This window comes from Fusarium subglutinans (assembly GCF_013396075.1).
Source record: "Fusarium subglutinans strain NRRL 66333 chromosome Unknown NRRL66333_c0000084, whole genome shotgun sequence".
Lineage (NCBI taxonomy): Eukaryota > Fungi > Ascomycota > Sordariomycetes > Hypocreales > Nectriaceae > Fusarium > Fusarium subglutinans.
In genome coordinates, this window is record NW_023502147.1 from 34,146 (window position 1) to 52,618 (window position 18,473).

Sequence of the window (18,473 nt, forward strand, 5' to 3'; positions counted from 1 at the left end):
TCAAGACATAATATATTGTGCTTCGCAACATCCTTTCAATGCCTTAACCAACAAAAGATCCCCTAAGCAAATACATCCACTCAACAGTATAACTTCTCCTTACTCCGGCCCAGCACTACTAACAGCGTTGCCTTTAGCGGCTCTTCGCCTTTGTGTTGGGGCTCAAGCTTCTTCTGAACCCTCAATCGTTTCACCGTGTCACAGCCGTTGGCACTATGATCGGACAGCCAAACCGAAGTGGCGCACTTGTGGTCTATGATTCATTCATCAAACATGGTCACCTGTCACAAGCTCGGCTATCGAACCCGATACCGGCCTGTTGCTATGGGCTTGAGTTTCGATGATGAGAAGAAGACCCCCGATGCCTCGACTGAAATCCTATCCATTACTTTGAATTATCGATATGCATTGGAACTTCCGACTACTTTATACACAGCTTCATTGACACATTGAACAGCGACCTGGCAAGCCACAAGCAGTTAGGGGTCTGATCCAGGATGAAACAAAAAGAAGAGCTCGTCGAATCTAGCCCTCTTTGTGGTTTGCCCACGGTCTCTCGTCATATCGACCCCACCAAGCCGCGCACTGCTACGTTGAAACCTGATGGCTCCAAGAACAATAATGACCGAGTTGACATTGGACCAACTCCGCTGGCGTTCAGTGAGTGGGAGCAGTTGGGTCTACAGCCGCCCCATCTACCGACCATGCGCGCCTACCGCTTGCAACGCATTTGCGATCAATTGATTGCCCGCAACCTCGGTGGCATCCTCCTGTTCGATCCACTCAACATTCGCTATGCCACCGACACTGCCAATATGCAACTGTGGACAGCACATAACCCTGCCCGGGCCTGTTTCGTCGCGGCAAGTGGCTACCTGGTGCTATGGGACTTTCACGGCTGCGAGCATCTTTCCGAGCATCTGTCTCTGATCAATGAAGTACGCTCTGGTGCTTCATTCTTCTACTTCGAAACCGGACCCCGTACTGATGAACATGCTTTCCATTTCGGCGCCCAAGTCGATGAATTGCTTCGAAAGCATGCTGGAGATAATCGCCGGCTAGCCCTGGACCGCATCGAAGTTGCCGGGCTACGTGCCCTCGAAGCCCAGGGTATAGAAATATGTGACGGACAGGCCGTTACCGAGCATGCGCGGATGGTCAAGGGTCCTGACGAGATCCGAGCCATGCGCTGTGCCATCGCCTCCTGTGAAGCTGCCCTCGGTGAAATGCGCCAGGCCATGCGTGCTGGCGCTACCGAAAACGACGTCTGGGCTGCTTTGCACACTGGCAATATCCGACGTGGCGGCGAATGGATCGAAACTCGCCTTCTTAGTTCCGGACCACGCACCAACCCTTGGTATCAAGAATGCGGTCCACGGGTGCTGCGCGATGGAGACTTGGTGGCTCTCGACACTGACCTTATTGGCGTATACGGTATGTGCGTGGATGTATCGCGTACCTGGATTTGCGGCGACCTTGAGCCTACAGCAGAACAGAAACGTCTTTATCGCATCGCCCACGAACATATCACCACCAATGCCAAAATGGTCAAGCCCGGGGTGAAGTTCACAGAACTGACGTGGAATGGTCATCGCCTGCCAGAAAGCTGCCGGGCTCAGCGCTATAGCGTCATGTTCCATGGTGTAGGGCTGTGCGATGAATATCCATGTATACGGTACCCCGAAGACTTTGACTCTTATGGTTACGAAGGAGAACTTCAAGAGGGCATGGTGCTGTGCGTTGAGGCTTATGTTGGTGAAGTCGGCGGCAAGGACGGGATTAAGTTGGAGAACCAGCTGCTCGTGACTGATACAGGCTATGAACTACTGACTCATTACCCATTTGAGGAGAGTTTCCTGCGCGACTGATCCTGAGTGAGTTGGTGAATTTTCCTGACCTACCTCTTGCCTTCTGATGATTACATTAGGTTGTACCTAGGGCTTCAACTTGGTTTTGGTTTGTTTGAATGATAGTCAAGTAGTGAATAAATAGTTAAATATAGAAATGAGTTAATTATACTCTCATAATCTCTTTCAAATAGGACGGAACTTGAGTTCAACCCATCGCAGGGGAACGTAGAGAAGGGCTGCAAGAACCAGCTCAACCTCAAAACCGATATCCCCAGTTGTCTTGGCAATAGGACCTGTATACCATTCTTGCGACATACAAGGAATTGTCAAAGCAAATGCAATACCCATAGCACCAATTGCCGCTAGCCCTGTTGGCAACTTGGTAGGCTGGTCCCAGTGATCTGGGTTATACCGCGAGAAGTCAGCTTTTCGGAAGACAAAATGCTCGGTACCAATGACGCCCACATAACCTGCAGCCCAGTAGGAAATGAGATACATCAGGTTCTCTAGACTGTCGAAGAAGGACTTGGCGGCCTGTATAGATACTGGGATGCCCACGACGGTGTAGACAATGGTGAAAACGCTTCGTGGTATCTTCAGCATGAAGGGGGCCAGCAGCTGGAAGTTGAGTGAGATGCAGTAGATAGATGCTGCGAGGTTTCCAATAACGGACAGAGACAGTAAGACGGCGACGAATCGGCCAAACCCTCCAGCGGGGAGAAGCATCGCCTGCATGACACCGCCCACGGTGAATCTATCGTAGCCGTCTTTCCAGGACACAACGTTGGGTGTTGCGCCGCCAATGGCAGCTCCTAAAACCATAAGCGTCACGACAGGGAAGAATATTCCGGCATAGGTGTAGGCAAAAATGCGCCACGTAGAGACTTTAGGATGGCAGTAAACGGAAAAATCAGCAGCCAACGCCTGTCATCGAGAGTCAGTTATACTTGGTATCAAACGGAGGGGGAGAGTCTGATTGGGAATAGCTTACAGAAAATGGAATAATGAAACCTGCGATAACACCGCCGTAGCTAACAATTGTAGAGGCCGATGCAGCTGGCTGTTCAACTTGGTTGCTTAGATGCTTTCCACCAACACCAGTAGCAATAATAATGGCTATTAGATTAAAAATCCACGAGTAGCGCTCATACTGATGGAGGAACTTGTATCCAATAAAAGATACCACCATCGCAATAATGGAGATGATGACAATTCCAACAGTGCTGCTGATGGAACCACTCGAAACAGCAGCAAGAGTGGAGCCGCCTGTAACAGAACAGATTATGCCAAAGCCGGCATTTGTACACAGATTGAGGATGACCATGATGACGATCAAATAGTATCTAGAGTAGCAGTTGTGAGATGATTGACTCGTTGCCGTTTGTTGAAACTCTTTACTTACCCGAAGGTGAAGCGCGAAATAAGCATCTGTCGCAGGCCAGTCCGAGCGCCGAATGTGCTACAGTACGCCGGGAAAGCACAGCATAGTATACTGAAGAACAAGATGAGAAGTGAGCAGTCTTTCAGTGACAGACCGAAGCCCAGAGTTCCGAGCATGCCTGTGACGATACTGTAATAAATACTGTGGTTAGCCTCTGTGCATTATTAAGTGCATTGCTCAGACTCACGGCAGGATGTTGACGTTCATGGTGAACCACATGAAGAATATGTTGATGTAGCGAGTATCAGTTCGCTCCTCAATGGGCACTGGTTGCATTCCTCGCGTTTCTAATCCCCATCTTCTCAGTCGGTCGAGCCATATTGTTGAACGGCTCAGGACCTGGGACTCTGCCTCGGATACATCTACCGGCGGATCTGCCGCGGCAATATTTGTCTTTTCTGATTTTTCCATTTTTGTGACCGTCACTAGCAAATGATGCAAGTGATATATCGAGTATTGTCAGGCCGCAGGGATGCAAGGTTCAGTTGGAAAACAAGGTCAATCATCAAACCGGCCAGAGCATCAGATTTCAAAACTCAGAAGACTCCGGTCGAAATATATGTCGGCAATCTGCGGCGGCAAGGGAGTTACGTGCGCGGAGTGGGCCGGTCACCGATTTGATAAGGTCCACGGAGAACGGAGCACGAGCCTGAATATCTGCCGTCGTAGCCGTTAGCGCGACGTTGTTCCACCACAATCAACACAGCAACGAGTCAGAACGGCGCGATAACGAAGGATAACGATACGGGTGCCGAACATCCATTTAACTATTAGATTTGTGATAAGTGTGTAACAGTGATGATACCATAAATTTGATAGGTCGAGCTTATCATATTCTATAAGACATTCCAAGTCGAAAATGAGAACTCGTTAGCGGTACTCCGCAAATGTCCACATAGCCGAAACCATGATGCGCCTGTAGATAGACTTTATCGCTCAACTTAGCGACAGTCCTTCCATGACGAGGTAACAGACGTTTTACAGGCAATAACGATCTCATACGACTTAAGGAAACCTTCAATTATGACGATGTACTATTCTGATACGAACCGAACCCCGAGGTTATTCCCCAGAAGCGCACTCCCCGAGGATAACATCATTTGGACGAATCCTTAACATATTGTATAGCAGAAGAAAGTATTGGCTTCTTGAGGCTTACAATCGGAGCAAGAGTCGCAACGGTAACGTGAGGCCACTTAAGTCCATTGAAATCAAGCATCACCATCTGAGAGTACTGGATCTGGTCATAAGCGACAGTGACAACCTTCTTGGATGATGGAATCTCCACGTCTTCGTCATTGAAGAACTCCGGCACAGCATCTCTGGGACCTTGAGAAGCAGGAGAAACAGTCTGGCCAACGCTCATGGAAGGATCAAGCTCAATCTCAGCACGGATCTTGGAGACCCAGTACTGAGCCGTCACGTCGACAGCGTTAGCATTTCCGCTTTTCTTCTCGCGCGAAGCGTCTTTCTCTTTTCCCTCATCTGAGCCGATGTTGAATCCAATGTTCGAAGTTCCGCCGCCAAAGACACCGGGTGGAGCATTAGTCGAAACGATAAACATAGTGTTCTCGATGATATCCTTGCCCACATTGGCCTGTCTCAAGATAGTGTTTGGATCATTGATAATCTCCTGGGTGATAGTGCCATTGGCAATAAATTTGGAGAGATCTTGGGGAAGACGACGAGTAGTGTCTTTATGAGCGTCTTGGTTATCGAATCGTTTCTTCTCCAGTTCGGTAACAGTTTTCTTAGGCTTGATGGGGGGAATGCCAAGTTGCGGGATTACAAGTGGAGTGATATCAGTGGCGTCAATGTCGGGTGCGCCTTTGGAAGTACGGGCTGGCTGAAACCCTTGAGCGTTGATGGTCGTGCCATGGGGACTAGAACCCATGCGGCAGAAGGAGGCTGGAAGCTCGGGCATGTCCTCTACCTGGGGCACGCGCATCCACAGCCCAGGCTCGAAGTGAATGACGGGTGGGTTTGTGTTCACTGTCCCATCTTCATTTGGCATGGCATCGACAATAGACTGCGTGTATGGCCGGCCAATGAGGTCAATGTCGGCCTGATCGAACAGACCACGATTGGGTACATGCTCAAGTAGCACCTCGCTGAACACTTGGGTTTCACCAGTCAGGTTGAGTTGCAGGAGGTTGCTGGTGCTTGAGTCGGTTGGGGGCTTGGGAAACTTCGTAATAGTCTTTGGATTTCGGCTCAAAGGCCTGAAGATAGTGTTGAAGCCGAAACCCTTGAAGGTGCGTGAACTTGCCTAGGACATCCAGAGGGGGGGGTATCCCGAGTCCGTTGCCGTTTTCATCAGTAACGTCTGAGTAGCCTCCATTCTTGGACGTTTCATCATACTCTTGAAGAGTTGGCTGAAGAACAGTAGGTCCGTAGCTGAAGCTTTCCGGGACCCTGATACTGACGACGGGAACAGCAGGCGCAAGATCCTCGAGAGATATACTCATGATTGTAGATAAAAAGATAGCAAGTAAGTATTAGTGGAACTTGGGTAGAGATAGAAGCTTGATGAGAAGTAAAATATATGTGATTTAATTGGCATTTTATCTTTCAATATTTCTACACGCGATGCACTTTTTATTAATCTTGTAGGCCACAGTCGCCGCCCTAATTATTAGCGATTATTACTGCATTCCAACTTCCAGTAAGGCCAGCATTGCTGTACAACGGTGGCATGTAGAATCCAAGTGTTTACTTTTACTTTCTTCGTCGAAGGTTTGGTCCAGAACATGCTCTCACGACCTGTGGCTGGCCGATGCAGCAAGCTGAACACATTGTGTAAAGCCAATCTGGGAATTATTCACCGCTCAGCTCTCTTCCCGGACCAATCATTAAAAACATGCTCAAACGGGGTTCAGCAGGTGGATAGAAATGTTTCAGAACCCCGCAGTTGCAAACGCCTGCAGATTCTCTGGCACAAGTCTTGAATACCATTTTCACAGTCTCTGTAAGTAATACTCCAAAGTTCTAAATACTTTAAAAAGCTTCGTAAATTCGGAGTCTTTGTCCCGGAGGGGTCCTTGCTAGCCGCTGGAAGTGAGACATTGCCAATCACACCTGGGCCGTCCCGGGGCCAGACTCTTTTGCCGCAGGACTAATCACCAAAACACTGCATGGTAGTTCAATAGCTCTGCACTGTTGCGGGGTAGGGCTGTGCAATACAGACAGACCTTACTTAAGTAGACATTTCAGCCCTGACTTTCAACGCCATTTTAATAAGCTTTGAGACTCATCACGTCTGCGCCGAAAAGCCAACGACATCAATTGGCTCAGTTCCGATAACATCTGCAGGCTACACATTAGTGGTGAATATATCACAAATATCAACAAGATGATTGGCCAAAATGGAAAACCATGGAGCTTGCCTACTAAACGCGCATTCCCAGACATTATTTATGAGAATCGAATACGTGACACGATCCGCAGCACTTATCCTCTTCAGCCAGCCACATCAGCAAAACAGTTGCACTTTCTGCCCTCGAATACGGATAGAGTTTCAATAACAACTGAGACATTGTCATGAGAGCAATGTGAGTTACGATAAATGCTGCATTCTTAGTGAGTGGCGTAAGAGAAGCCAGGATTCCTACCTTCAGTTCAGCCAGCCTTCTTTACATCGAGATATGTCTTCCCACGTAAAGTGTCCTATAGGAGGCAGCTTCCGTCTACCGTCCCCGCATTTGACTCCGAACATGATAGAGATGCGCTGCAGTGTTTCAAGTCAGCCAGCCTTTTCTAGTCGAGTGACCAGCCCGTGAGGACATGTGATAACTCATTCGATAGAAGAATGTATTTGTTTTAAATGGGAAGCGTTGCTGGAAGTTTAATGAGACTTGGGTATCCACCTTCGCGCTGTTTTCAAAATATTCAACAGTTCATTCGCTGATGGAAGAATGCAGTTGCCAGAAAGGGGAAGGTTTCTTGGGAAGTTGGTGAGACTCAGCTGTCCACTTTCTTGCTGCTTACGAGACTTGCATTTGGTACAGCTGCACAAGTCACCAAAGGGCGATCTACGTAGATACTAAAGCTTAAGTCTTCTATGCTGGTAGACCTGCCATGGATTCATAAAGGACAGATCCTGTGCTGGAGAATCAATTCAATATTCTCTAAAGCAATCACTTCACATCTTCAACTCACAAACAAACATCCAACTCTCCACCATGTCTTTTCAAGGTTCCTTCACGGAAGTCCATCAATTCACAAAGTCCTACAAACATATGTGGGCTCGTGATGTCGCCAAGTCGAGCATGGATTATGATCTCAAAGGTGTTATCGAACGCTTGAAGGAGTCGGTTCCTGCCAAATTTGATGACAAGGATAATATTGGTTCAATCCGAGAGAAGACCAAGAAGTTCACTGGTCCAGGCTATATTCCTGAGGAGCAGGGTAGGGTCAGCGTCGGCATTGTCGGCGCGGGTGTCGCTGGCTTGTTCGCTGCCCTGCTCTTCGATTGGCTAAATGACCATGAAGAACTCAAGGGTAAAGGTCTCAAGATCAGTTACGACATCCTTGAGGCTGCTGGTGCAGAGAGACTCGGTGGACGTCTATACACCCATCATTTCTCCCACGAAGAGCACGACTATTACGATGTCGGTGCTATGCGATTCCCCAACAACACTATTATGAAGAGGTAAACTAGACTGATGAAACGGACTCTGAGTCTAGGGCTAATGCACTTCCAAGAACCTTTCAACTGTTCCATTATATTGGAATCACGCGGGAAAGCAAGCCGGGATTGATTCCCTATTACTTGAAGGACGAGGAGGGTCAATGCCCTGCTTACTTCAACGATATCACGACTAGAGGTAATGTTTGGGACGACGAAAGAAAGCCAAATGATCCGTACAAGGTCAACAAAGGCCTACCCGAATGCGGAAAGATCCCACCACAGTATGACGCCTGAGAAACATGCATCGATAGAACTACTTCTGACGTCTCTATAGTCTGCTCAAGACTGACCCCTCCGAGCTAGTCCGAAAAGCCCTCAAGGGCTTCACGGACGTCGCCAAAAAGCACTTCGACGCAGCAATCGAAGAAGAAAGAAAGGAAGAGGAAGAGGCGGGGAAGGAAGGGTTCAAGGGTGTAGGGAAAGACGGGAGAGCTGCGGCGAGAGGCCCAGAATCAACAAAGTTATGGAAGCTTCTCATGAGAGCCGATCATATGAGTGTTCGACAGTTTCTTGGCTCGTGAGTTTTCTTCACCATTCCAGAACAAGGATAGAAGGACTAGAACTAATTTGAGGTCACAGCGGCCAAAAGACAGAAGATGGAAAAGAGCCGCAGCCTGCAGTTGAAGGCGACTTTCCAAAGGGCCCTGGTTACAACTACAACACCATCGAATGGCTTGAGACGATGACCTAGTAAGTCCTTCAATTAAGTCACCCCTCGCAATAACTCACTCGTTGTAGCGGTACTGGCTGGTATGACCAGTCTCTCACCGAATGTGTCCTCGAAGAGCTCGATTTCCACACTCCCGACATGGACAACGATCCAGCTACTAAGGACCTTCAGTACTGGTGGTGCATTGACGGCGGCGCCCAAGAGATCGCCAAGAGAATGGCTCTCAAGATCAAGAAGCGCGTTGAATACAACACCAAAGTCCAATCAATTAATGCACAAGTTGAGCTTCGTCAAGAGCGCAAGCCAGGCTCGTATACCGCCATGAAGATCAAAACCACCAGGACAGATCCAAAGACCAAGAAGGTCGAGAACAAAGACAGGGAGTACTTTGCCATTTTCAACAGTACCACCCTCGGTGCCCTTCAGCGCATGGAGCTTTCCGATGCTGGTTTGTCCTGGGGTACTAAGCAGGCCATCCGAGCTCTTGGGTATGGCGCTTCAGCCAAAGTTGGCATGAAATTCCGAACTGCATGGTGGCAGACGAAGCCATTCTACATTTCCAAAGGTGGTGTATCCCGAACAGACTTGCCGCTACGTGTCTGCGTTTACCCATCGTATAACATCAAATCAAACGAGGGCGAGGACAAGTGGGATCCTACAAAGCCCGCCGTGCTTCTGTGTTCGTATACCTGGGGTCAAGATGCCCAGCGTATTGGCGCTCTCTGTTCCAACAACACAACACAAGACGACGCAGAGCTCAAACGCCTCATTATCCACGACCTTGCGAGACTCCATGCTCGAAAGGATTTTCCTTTCAAGAAACTGGTCAAATTCCTGGAAGAGCAATACATTGACCACCATGGTTACGACTGGTACAGAGACCAATATATGTCAGGAGCATTCGCGTATTTCGGTCCTGGACAGTTTTCCAACATGTGGCAAGAAATCATCAAGCCTAATGCACTGGGCCAACTGTATCTTGTCGGAGAAGCAGCCTCATCCCACCACGCATGGATCGTCGGTGCACTGGAAAGCGTCATCCGAGCAGTGTATGTCATGTTCCAGGGTCTTCAGAACGGCAACGAGAAGTTTGAGGCATACGCGATCGTCCTGAAACTTCTCAGTACCGGACCTGATAATGATAAGAATGTCAGCCAGCCTTTGAAGAAGGACGGCGATATGCCGACCGGCTCGCCTTTCCATCCTCTACCGGAGGAAATGCCTATAAGACAGTTATGTACGACAAAGAACCAGGATTTAACGGCTAACCCTGAGAAGGAGGCTAACGTGGATGGTGTTGACATGACCTACGGTGCTGCATTGGCTGTTTTGAGCTTGATTGAGAGTTTCTATGAATTGGGAGTGGATAAGAATAACACGTATTAAGTTTGGTAGATATATATATAGACCACGATCTCAATACTACTCAATTAGTATTATAAGTTGTTATTTAGCAGACTGTAAAACAGATAAGCGATGCTCAATAAACACGTAGGGTGAGTAACATACTACCAATGACACCGTTGACTGTAATGTCAATCGAAGTGGTATAGCTAGCAGCATCACTGAGGAGGTATACATAGGCACCTCCCAGTTCCTGGATCTGAGCTAGTCGGGGCATACCGCCATAGTACTTAAGCTGCTGCTCCCAATCAGGTCGTTGCGGCACCCAGTATGTCATAGCCGTATCAACTAGACCCGGAGAGACCGAGTTAACACGAATATTATACTTTGCCCACTCCATGGCCAGGGTGTGAGTCATGTTTCGAATGCCAGCTTTGCTTGCTCCGTATGGAGCTGAAGGTACGCGCTGATGTTATGGTGAGCTACTATGTAGTGTGCACGGAGACTCATAGGGTACTGACTTTATTCGGGCGGCATGAAGCCATGGATGCCGTAAAAACAACTGCGCCCTTGATGTTGAGCTTGATGAAGGCACGTTCGGCTGCTCGAGCGCAGTAAAACGCACCAAAAACCTATGACATATCAGCGTTGCCCGGACAGAAGCACTGGATATTTGGGTCGCAAGCACGTTGATGTCGAAAAGAGCGTGAATCTCTTCCTCAGTGAAGTCCAAAGCAGCTTTGTGGTTTGTTCGGCCAGCGTTGACCACCATACCGTGCAGAGCACCCTCTAGTTCCACGATCTGGTCGACCGCCGACACAACAGTGGCCTCCTTTGTAACGTCGGCTTGGATTGCCTTCAGCTTTCCCTGCCATCTTTTTTGCGCTGTGGCGAACTCTTCACCAGGTTCCGCGTAGTCGATTGAGTAGACAACTTGAGCGCCATTGTCGAGGCAAGCCTCTGCGACGCCGAGACCAATACCGCGATTGGCACCAGTGACTTTGAACGAGGCGAAGTTAGCGGTTACTCATTTGGAATGGAACAGATGGCGCCTGAGCTACTCACTCGCAATCACCTTGCCCATTAGCGTGACTTTGGTCTGATGCTGCTGGGCGACGCCAGTGGTTGGCTTTCCAGTCGTCTCGACTTCAGTGACTGATGTGCCCATGGTGTCTAAAGTCCGGGCTTTTCGTATTTGCTGATTATTGAGTAAAAGTAAAACCAGTTTACAGTACTTGCACTCTAGCACAAGATAAATCTTCAATAATTGGATTTTATTATAAGGGAACCTCTTATTTTATACTTCTCTTTTCCAGAATTGGAGGGCCTTCCCAGTAACTCGAGACGCGATAGCATGTCAATCGTGACCTCGTCTCGAGGCACATGCATCAGTCAAAGGTGGAGAAGCGCTAGGCTGTGTCAAATGAAAGCGAAGTTAGGTGCCCCAAGCCGAAGGTACTGCATCAGGAACAAGAGCCAAGTCACATCAGGACAAGGCGAAGGTTGTGGAGGTTGTTGGCCCCTGTTAGACTACATATCGTGCGGGGTAATCTCCTCCCAGACCTCGAAGAGCAAAGCTGGCCTTTGCCAATTTTGACATCTTCACCTTGAGTACTCCGTAGGTCTACCACAATTTAACCCTTTTGTTGACGCGGACCTCCGAATGTAGCCTAACGCGCCGACCGAGGCCTGGGTAATATTGGCATGTTGTCACGCTATAGCAGCTGTGTGTGTTGGGTTATAAGGGGCCTGTTGGCTGTGTGTAGCCAATTAGATGGCTGGTTATAGTGGGTTGGGTGCGAAAGGAAGAGCTATAATTAGTCTGGATTACGCTGTCGATTTTGACGCAAGGAACGATGGCTTCGAGGCTTGCTTTTCGCGTTGCCTTGCTGAAGCCGGGAGAAGCAGTCGCCAAAGGTCGAGCGTACGCTTGGCTATTACCTTCTCATGACAATACTTGTCAAGCAGAACCTTTAGAAGGTTTCCGGTCGATTCCAGTAAAGTACATAGAACAGTCACAACAAGTGGCTGCACGATTATACCGCGAGACTTAGAACGGGCAACATATCTGCTTTACACATACATCGGTTGCGTAAAGCGAAATACATGACAGACCTCTTAAACAGAGAAAGAGATGCCCCCCCCCAATGCCTCAAATCCTTCTGACGGCGGGTCGCCAAAGTGAAGAACTCCTGGATATTCGCGATCTTTCATATGTGTCAACACATGGCTTCGGATCAGGTTCCGGATAAACAAATATTTTATCAAATCGTCAGCTCCACACACACGCACATAAACTGCCTCATCATGATTCGGCTCCACGTCGACCATCTTAACCCAATATGAGGAGCTGTAAACATCACAGCCGTGAGGAAAGCCCTTAGGCGCAGTAGCAAGCTGAGAGAGGGTCTCGGCATCGAGCATGATGCACGAAACATATCTTGTATTCCCAACGTTCGACCTGCCCCCCTTGGATGCAATCCACGTCTTAAAATATTCCCGCACCGCAGCCAAAGAGGCGTTATCCAGACTCTCATCCTCGACAATGTCATTCTCATTGCGGCGTACAAATTCCTCGTTTTGGCGCGTGTCAACCTCGACAGGGACCTCTCTATATCGGAAGTCCGTTTCTTTGCCACGGGTAATCCAGCGCTTGACACCCTCGACTTCGCGTTCAACCCAGTGCTGGGCGATATTCTTTATAAATTTAAGAGCATACTCGAATTTCTGGTCTAATCTAGGGCCATAAGCGGTGCGTATAATGACGAAGCCCCATTTCTTTGGTCTGTGGCCGTCTAGGAGAGATATATGGTACAGACTCCAAGCAGAGGCGAATACACATCAAATTATCCGCGCGGCGTAAGCTTCATCGACTGCAAGTTTTGGCAAGCTACAACCTCATTCTGAAATGTACTTATTGACTCTCGGGTAGATAAATGCACTGCGATTGCCTGGTCAAACATGTCCATGTGAAAAGGAGTGCAAATAACAAGGGTTTAATGAGCCTCGTTTCACATTCAGCATTGGACTCAGCGGCTGACAGTGGGCACGGTCGCTACACGGCCTGGAAATGACAGGTAACCCCATCGCGTTACGTCAGCGGTTCCGGTGTTTTTATAAAGGCCAAGTTGATACACGTGTAATCTTTGCAGTCCTCAAATAAAACCTCAATTGCATGCTTAATCATCATGGCCAACTCTCGACCTTCTCAGTTTCCTCCCTACGAAGGCACAGAAGTCATCGGTTTCCAGTTCTCGAATTCTACTGACCCTGCGTCACTCTCGGATGAAAATTCCGAGCTCGGCAAGATATGGGCGACCACGCTAAAGACGTATCTTGACCATCCAGAAACGGGCATCGTCTGGTGGGGGATTGTACATGACGCTCCGAACAAAGCTAAGCTGTTTATCGGTAAGTACAGTAAAGCGGTTCGATAAGAATTCGTGCTAACGAGCGCGTCTCAAAGATTGGAAGAGTTTAGCTGGTCGGGCTCAATTCGAGGCTAGCCAACAAGCAACAGAGCTCGCCAGCGCCTGGAAATCAATTACTGTAGCGCCAGCCACTAAAGACACCTACAAGTTCACCTCTAGCGACGTCGCTAGACAAACGGCTTTATCCAGCACCTACGACACAGTCACAGCTCTCTTTGATTTCCGATTCGCCAATGCGCTGACTTCCAGCGAGGTTCAGCAATTGGATGCCGTACTCCAAGAACTAGATCGCGCCATCATGCTGAGCCCTGGTGCTGTCGTCGCCAGCTACTCAATTGGAGGATGGAGCTCAGACTGCAGATCATACAGCGCGGCCTACCGCTATCTCAACGCTGATGCTCTAAGAAATTTTATCCAGGGCGACAAAAATATAAGAGAATTATTGCAAGTGTTGCAGTCTCGTGCTTCTGGTGGCATGCAACTTGAGTTTCTGGAAACACGAGTCTACAAGCAAGGTTGGCAAGGATCTGTTACCAAGACTGAGCCTGATAATTCGAATTTATCGGGGTTCATGGCCGAGGCGCAGGCCATGTTTACGTTCTAACTCGGTTTGGATCCGATTGGAATGGCTATTGAGTGAGGCTGGTTTTGGGACAATCGGCACGGCTCCGGGCTCGGAGGACCGCTCCGATTATTGATACGTCGCATCAGTTAAAGAGAGACGGGCGAAGTCGGTCGTAACCTATGTATAATAGATATTATAGAAATAAAAATGACAAGTGAGCACTGCGTCTATAGTGTGTAGTCTGAGTCATTTAAGAACATATAGAAATCGCCTGGCTGGTATTGGTGACTGCGAAGTCACGATAGGAACGACGGTTTATCATTGGTGAAACGCCGAGGCTAGCTCCTCATCGCCCACTTCGCGTGCCTCGTAGATCAAAGGGCGCATCACAGGCCAATGACTCACTGTGTCCAGGTAGCCTATTTATATGCATAAATCCTCATCCAATGCTCGCTCTCCTTCATTATCTCTCTTTCCATTGACGAGAAATTCAATACAGCTCTACCCCACTATGACATCTCTTAGAGCAAAGTTCCAGTCGCGATCCTGGCAAAAGGATCAATTCGCCATCTCAACAGACCCCAACCTATTCCCTATCTCGCAACTCTCAGACATCTTCGATTCAAAGGAGTTCTACTGGGCCAGCGCGCTATCACCCGTGGCTTTCAAGGAGGCTCTTCACAACTCCCTTTCTTTCGGCGTATACGACTCGGCTCAGTCGTCCGGCCCTGAATCACCAGGCAAACTGATTGGCATCGCTCGATTGGTGACCGATTTCGTCACCTTTGCGTATCTCACAGACGTATGGGTAAACCCGACATATCAAGGAAAAGGCTTAGGGAGCTGGCTTGTTCGCTGTATGCGGGAAGTGTTGGACGAGATGCCAGATTTACGAAGGGCAATGTTGCTTACGGGAGACTGGGAGAGGTCGGTGCCGTTCTATGAGAAGCTGCTGGGTATGAGCTTGGTTGAGCCAAAGAGGGGTGAAGGACTTGCTGTTATGGAGAGCAAAGGGAGAGGGCATCCGAGCTATGGGAAGTCAGGACTAGGTTATAACTGAGGACGAATCTTTGTTCTTCTGAGCAGGAGCTGTATCTAAACTTAATTTCAGGGCGTTCAAACACCTAAAAGCTAAAACCTCTTATTCCTGATATTGCTTGCAGCAAATAACTGCATTATTGTTCTTTAGCGATTGAATGTTAAAGGAGTGAAGTTCTCGTCAGGTCTGGTTAAGCAATGGAAGATTCTGGACCTTAGTTCAGGCGATTGGGGACTCAAAAGCCTCTTTCCAGGGAACTGTCATCTTCTCAAATGGGCTACGGATGGAGATTTACATACATGCCTTGACTCATCCCTTTTTTCGTTGGTCACTAGCGAGGTAATCGAAAGGGTTCGAAAGAACTTCTCGGCACCGAACAGAACAGTAACCTGAACTCAACATCATATTTACAAACGCCATCCCCTATACCTTTTAGACGATCAATGCGCCCCAGATCTACATGGAATTCTACCAAAGCGTCTGAAACCATGCAAAACGTCTGTCAACTCGTGCCTTTAGCTCTTGTATCACCCTCCTATCTTGAGACCCTTTGTTCGGAGACCATGCACTTAAGTTCGGTCCCGAGATCGCTTCCAGATAGGCGTCTACCACGCGGCATTGTCGCATGAACGTGTAAGAGCAGAGGTTTACCACCATTGCCAACCGGAGATCCGCATATCCTGACGGCAGGGCCCCCTGCGGGCGTGGCGATCGGTATCAGCGGCACCCTGCAAGGCACCTAGTACAGCTCCAAAGCTATCGAGTAGCAATGCATGACATGCAGTCACTAGATGGTGCGCCACATTTTCGTCGCTCGCAGCCTTGTTGGTTCGGCTTCCGAGTTCCTCCTGAAGTGAGAGTGTCGTCGTCGCGAATTTGGATGAGCATGAAACCAACTCAACAACAACCTCCTCGTTACGTAACTCGTCTGTAGTAGTCGAAAGAGAATTGAGAATGCTGCATTCATCGTTCATATCCTCGGAAGGGTTGAATAACCATGTCATGACAAGCTTGAAGGCAGCGTCATTCCGCAACAACGGAGGGAAACGTAGGTCAATATCTCCCTGTTTATGGAACGACCCCCGGTTCTCGAAGACTTCCCGGCTCTTATTGGAGAGGGCTTGGGCTCTAGGTGTGAGGTGGCCAAGAATCTTTATGGGATTGTTGTAACTGTAAAGTGATGGTTGTCCCATTGTCGATAGATTGTCCCTTGTTTCCAAGTGCCAATCGCCTTGAAGTTCAGAGACGCATATCTCCTCCCCAAAGTCGTGGAACCCCAGGTGCACAGCCGTCGGGGCATTTAACGTTGATACTGATGGGCCAGTTGCCTGGCATCTCACATGCATAGTGTCCCACCAGTAAACATCTGGCTGCAGTGCACAATCACCCCATGCTTCGGGCATTAACTCCAAATACGGTCCCGGGGCTGAAATCGGGTCCGACTCAGGTTGGCATGGAGCAATAGCTTCGGAAGCTTGAGGCGGGGTGGACAGCTGAAGACTATGCGTCATTCCAGGTTCCTGGATAGTCGCACCTCCATACTCCTCGAGCGTAAGCGGTTGCACAACCGTTTCCCTGTGACTTTTGGGAGGCATAAGGACCATCTCGCCCTTGTAGTAATGTAGACTTGGACGACCCTTGGGACGGCTGAGACTGTACACTCACTGAGTGCCATGTCGATAGCAACGACTACAAGCTCCTGTTCTGTTTGTCCCGACAGGACTGCATCTTAGCTTTTGGCTATGACATCTGTCACATGACTGCCGGCGTGAAGGTGCAGTCATAGGCGGACTTGGCGAGGCGAGGGGGAGTGATGGATCCATTGAATTTGGTGTTGATGACGTTGTGCAGTGGTGATAACCTTCAGCATAAGATGTGAGCTCTTGATGGATTGCTGTAAGATACACTGGAATCGTACTCTAAGAACAAATGTCGTTAGTGAATTTATACCTAAGTTTATTATGGCAATAGTACATATACCGGTATATACGTGATAGAATGTTAGAAGCCAAGATCTTATTGCGTGTCTTTCCAGCTTCTAGACGCAGATAAGCAGCCACTTACCACTACGATCAACATTTAATCCATTTTGTCACTGACATGTACTACATTTTATTGGGTGTTCCATGATTAAGAGCAAGACAGGGCAAGTGTATTACTTTTCATCTTGTGTATCCCTTTGTGCTTCTTATGTTAGAGAACGGGGCTTACGTTTTCCTAGACGTAATTGTCTAGTGGGACGCATTCTTATAAATAGATGTGTTATTTGCAGTTGAGACTTGTGGCTAAGAGCCTAACTCAGCGGACAGAACTTAGACTTATGAATGTAAGCCTATGTTGTGTTATTAAGAATGTCATAGTGTGTAAATTATCAGACATGCTTGGTCTTAATGTAAAAGCCAGGAATCTATATAATAAATTTCTGGGTAGTAGATAAATATCTCCTAGGCTGGGAACTAAGTAATTTTCATTACAAAGGTGTTAGACTTAGGGTAGTATAGGGTAGGTATAAAAAGCTCAAGTAAGAAATAGCCTTAGCTCTAGCTAGATTAAAGGGTGGGGCTATGTAGCGGTTGGTTGGCCACTCAGGCCACTTAATGATAAGCTCTTATCGATAGGCTTATCTCGCTCTTGAGACCTTTCATTTCCGCGTTTTGCTTACTGCATTGTGAGCTATATATTATTATATAACTTATCCTTATAGAATAACTAACTTAATACCTTGGCTGCCCTAAGTCTCCTTAGTGTTCTCTTGTTTGCCGTCTTTATGCCCAACCCCATCCCTATCCCCATCAACCTCCTTCGTAATATCTTTTTGGAGAGGAACGATAGATTGCTTATTAGTCTTGATTTCCCAGATCTTGATCCAAAGCAAAATCTGCGTCGCGAGAATAAAGACACCAGCACCCAAGATAGCTACCCAGGCTAGCAAGACAATAGTAGCAATTGGCGAGTAGATGACCAAGCCCAGCATGCGCGGCTTGAGTGAACTTGGGTATGTGCGATTAACCAGCCCGAAAGAAATCCGCCAGGCAGATATAACGACCCAGGAACCATGGAGAAGCAGGAGAGGGAACACAGATGTGCAGACCGAAAGGGCGAGATATCTGCGAAGTCGTGACGTGATGCGGTCCTTGAGCCAAAAGCCAGGACGAGGCGGGGTTGCAGGGCTGGATTTAATGATAGAAGTATCTTTTTCGTCCTTTTTGTCATTTTGGTCGTTTTCATCGGGAAATGAATCGACTTGCTTGGCTGACCACCAGCAATTGACTATGATGAGGACTGCGAGTGTCCAGAAGAGGTCGCTCTTGAGGTACTCGTAGCGGGCGGTGTCTGAGTACCACCAGGACTCATAATGTGAGCAGTGCTTGGCAGTCATTTTGGTGATTGATCTAGATAATGGTAAGAGGAATTTAGATGCATTACGAGTCAGACTGAGGGGG

The 18,473-nt window shown here is 48.3% G+C and overlaps 9 protein-coding genes across 9 annotated transcripts; 4 read left to right on the top strand and 5 right to left on the bottom strand.

Moving 5' to 3' along the window:
• Positions 1-497: 497 nt before the first annotated feature.
• FSUBG_7010 (Xaa-Pro aminopeptidase) lies at positions 498-1,868 on the top strand (the record flags this gene model as incomplete). Its single annotated transcript, XM_036685271.1, has 1 exon — positions 498-1,868. One exon carries the CDS (start codon positions 498-500, stop codon positions 1,866-1,868), a length of 1,371 nt encoding a protein of 456 aa, XP_036537450.1.
• A 165-nt stretch (positions 1,869-2,033) lies between these two features.
• Positions 2,034-3,702, bottom strand: FSUBG_7011 (purine-cytosine permease; the record flags this gene model as incomplete). Its single annotated transcript, XM_036685272.1, has 4 exons — positions 2,034-2,774; positions 2,842-3,193; positions 3,253-3,420; positions 3,479-3,702. The coding sequence occupies 4 exons, from the start codon at positions 3,700-3,702 to the stop codon at positions 2,034-2,036; spliced, it is 1,485 nt and encodes a 494-aa protein (XP_036537451.1).
• Positions 3,703-4,387: 685 nt separating this feature from the next.
• Positions 4,388-5,759, bottom strand: FSUBG_7012 (uncharacterized protein; the record flags this gene model as incomplete). Its single annotated transcript, XM_036685273.1, has 2 exons — positions 4,388-5,560; positions 5,616-5,759. The coding sequence occupies 2 exons, from the start codon at positions 5,757-5,759 to the stop codon at positions 4,388-4,390; spliced, it is 1,317 nt and encodes a 438-aa protein (XP_036537452.1).
• Positions 5,760-7,472: 1,713 nt separating this feature from the next.
• Positions 7,473-10,037, top strand: FSUBG_7013 (amino-acid oxidase; the record flags this gene model as incomplete). The annotated part of the gene is made up of 5 exons (XM_036685274.1): positions 7,473-7,942; positions 7,996-8,202; positions 8,256-8,498; positions 8,561-8,671; positions 8,720-10,037. The coding sequence occupies 5 exons, from the start codon at positions 7,473-7,475 to the stop codon at positions 10,035-10,037; spliced, it is 2,349 nt and encodes a 782-aa protein (XP_036537453.1).
• Positions 10,038-10,101: 64 nt separating this feature from the next.
• On the bottom strand, positions 10,102-11,163 carry FSUBG_7014 (D-arabinitol 2-dehydrogenase; the record flags this gene model as incomplete). The annotated part of the gene is made up of 5 exons (XM_036685275.1): positions 10,102-10,109; positions 10,161-10,461; positions 10,517-10,627; positions 10,684-10,994; positions 11,061-11,163. The coding sequence occupies 5 exons, from the start codon at positions 11,161-11,163 to the stop codon at positions 10,102-10,104; spliced, it is 834 nt and encodes a 277-aa protein (XP_036537454.1).
• Positions 11,164-13,183: 2,020 nt separating this feature from the next.
• On the top strand, positions 13,184-14,030 carry FSUBG_7015 (uncharacterized protein; the record flags this gene model as incomplete). Its single annotated transcript, XM_036685276.1, has 2 exons — positions 13,184-13,406; positions 13,462-14,030. The coding sequence occupies 2 exons, from the start codon at positions 13,184-13,186 to the stop codon at positions 14,028-14,030; spliced, it is 792 nt and encodes a 263-aa protein (XP_036537455.1).
• A 472-nt stretch (positions 14,031-14,502) lies between these two features.
• Positions 14,503-15,051, top strand: FSUBG_7016 (GNAT family n-acetyltransferase; the record flags this gene model as incomplete). The annotated part of the gene is made up of 1 exon (XM_036685277.1): positions 14,503-15,051. One exon carries the CDS (start codon positions 14,503-14,505, stop codon positions 15,049-15,051), a length of 549 nt encoding a protein of 182 aa, XP_036537456.1.
• A 626-nt stretch (positions 15,052-15,677) lies between these two features.
• On the bottom strand, positions 15,678-16,634 carry FSUBG_7017 (uncharacterized protein; the record flags this gene model as incomplete). Its single annotated transcript, XM_036685278.1, has 1 exon — positions 15,678-16,634. One exon carries the CDS (start codon positions 16,632-16,634, stop codon positions 15,678-15,680), a length of 957 nt encoding a protein of 318 aa, XP_036537457.1.
• A 1,127-nt stretch (positions 16,635-17,761) lies between these two features.
• On the bottom strand, positions 17,762-18,409 carry FSUBG_7018 (uncharacterized protein; the record flags this gene model as incomplete). Its single annotated transcript, XM_036685279.1, has 1 exon — positions 17,762-18,409. The coding sequence occupies one exon, from the start codon at positions 18,407-18,409 to the stop codon at positions 17,762-17,764; it is 648 nt and encodes a 215-aa protein (XP_036537458.1).
• Positions 18,410-18,473: the final 64 nt, after the last annotated feature.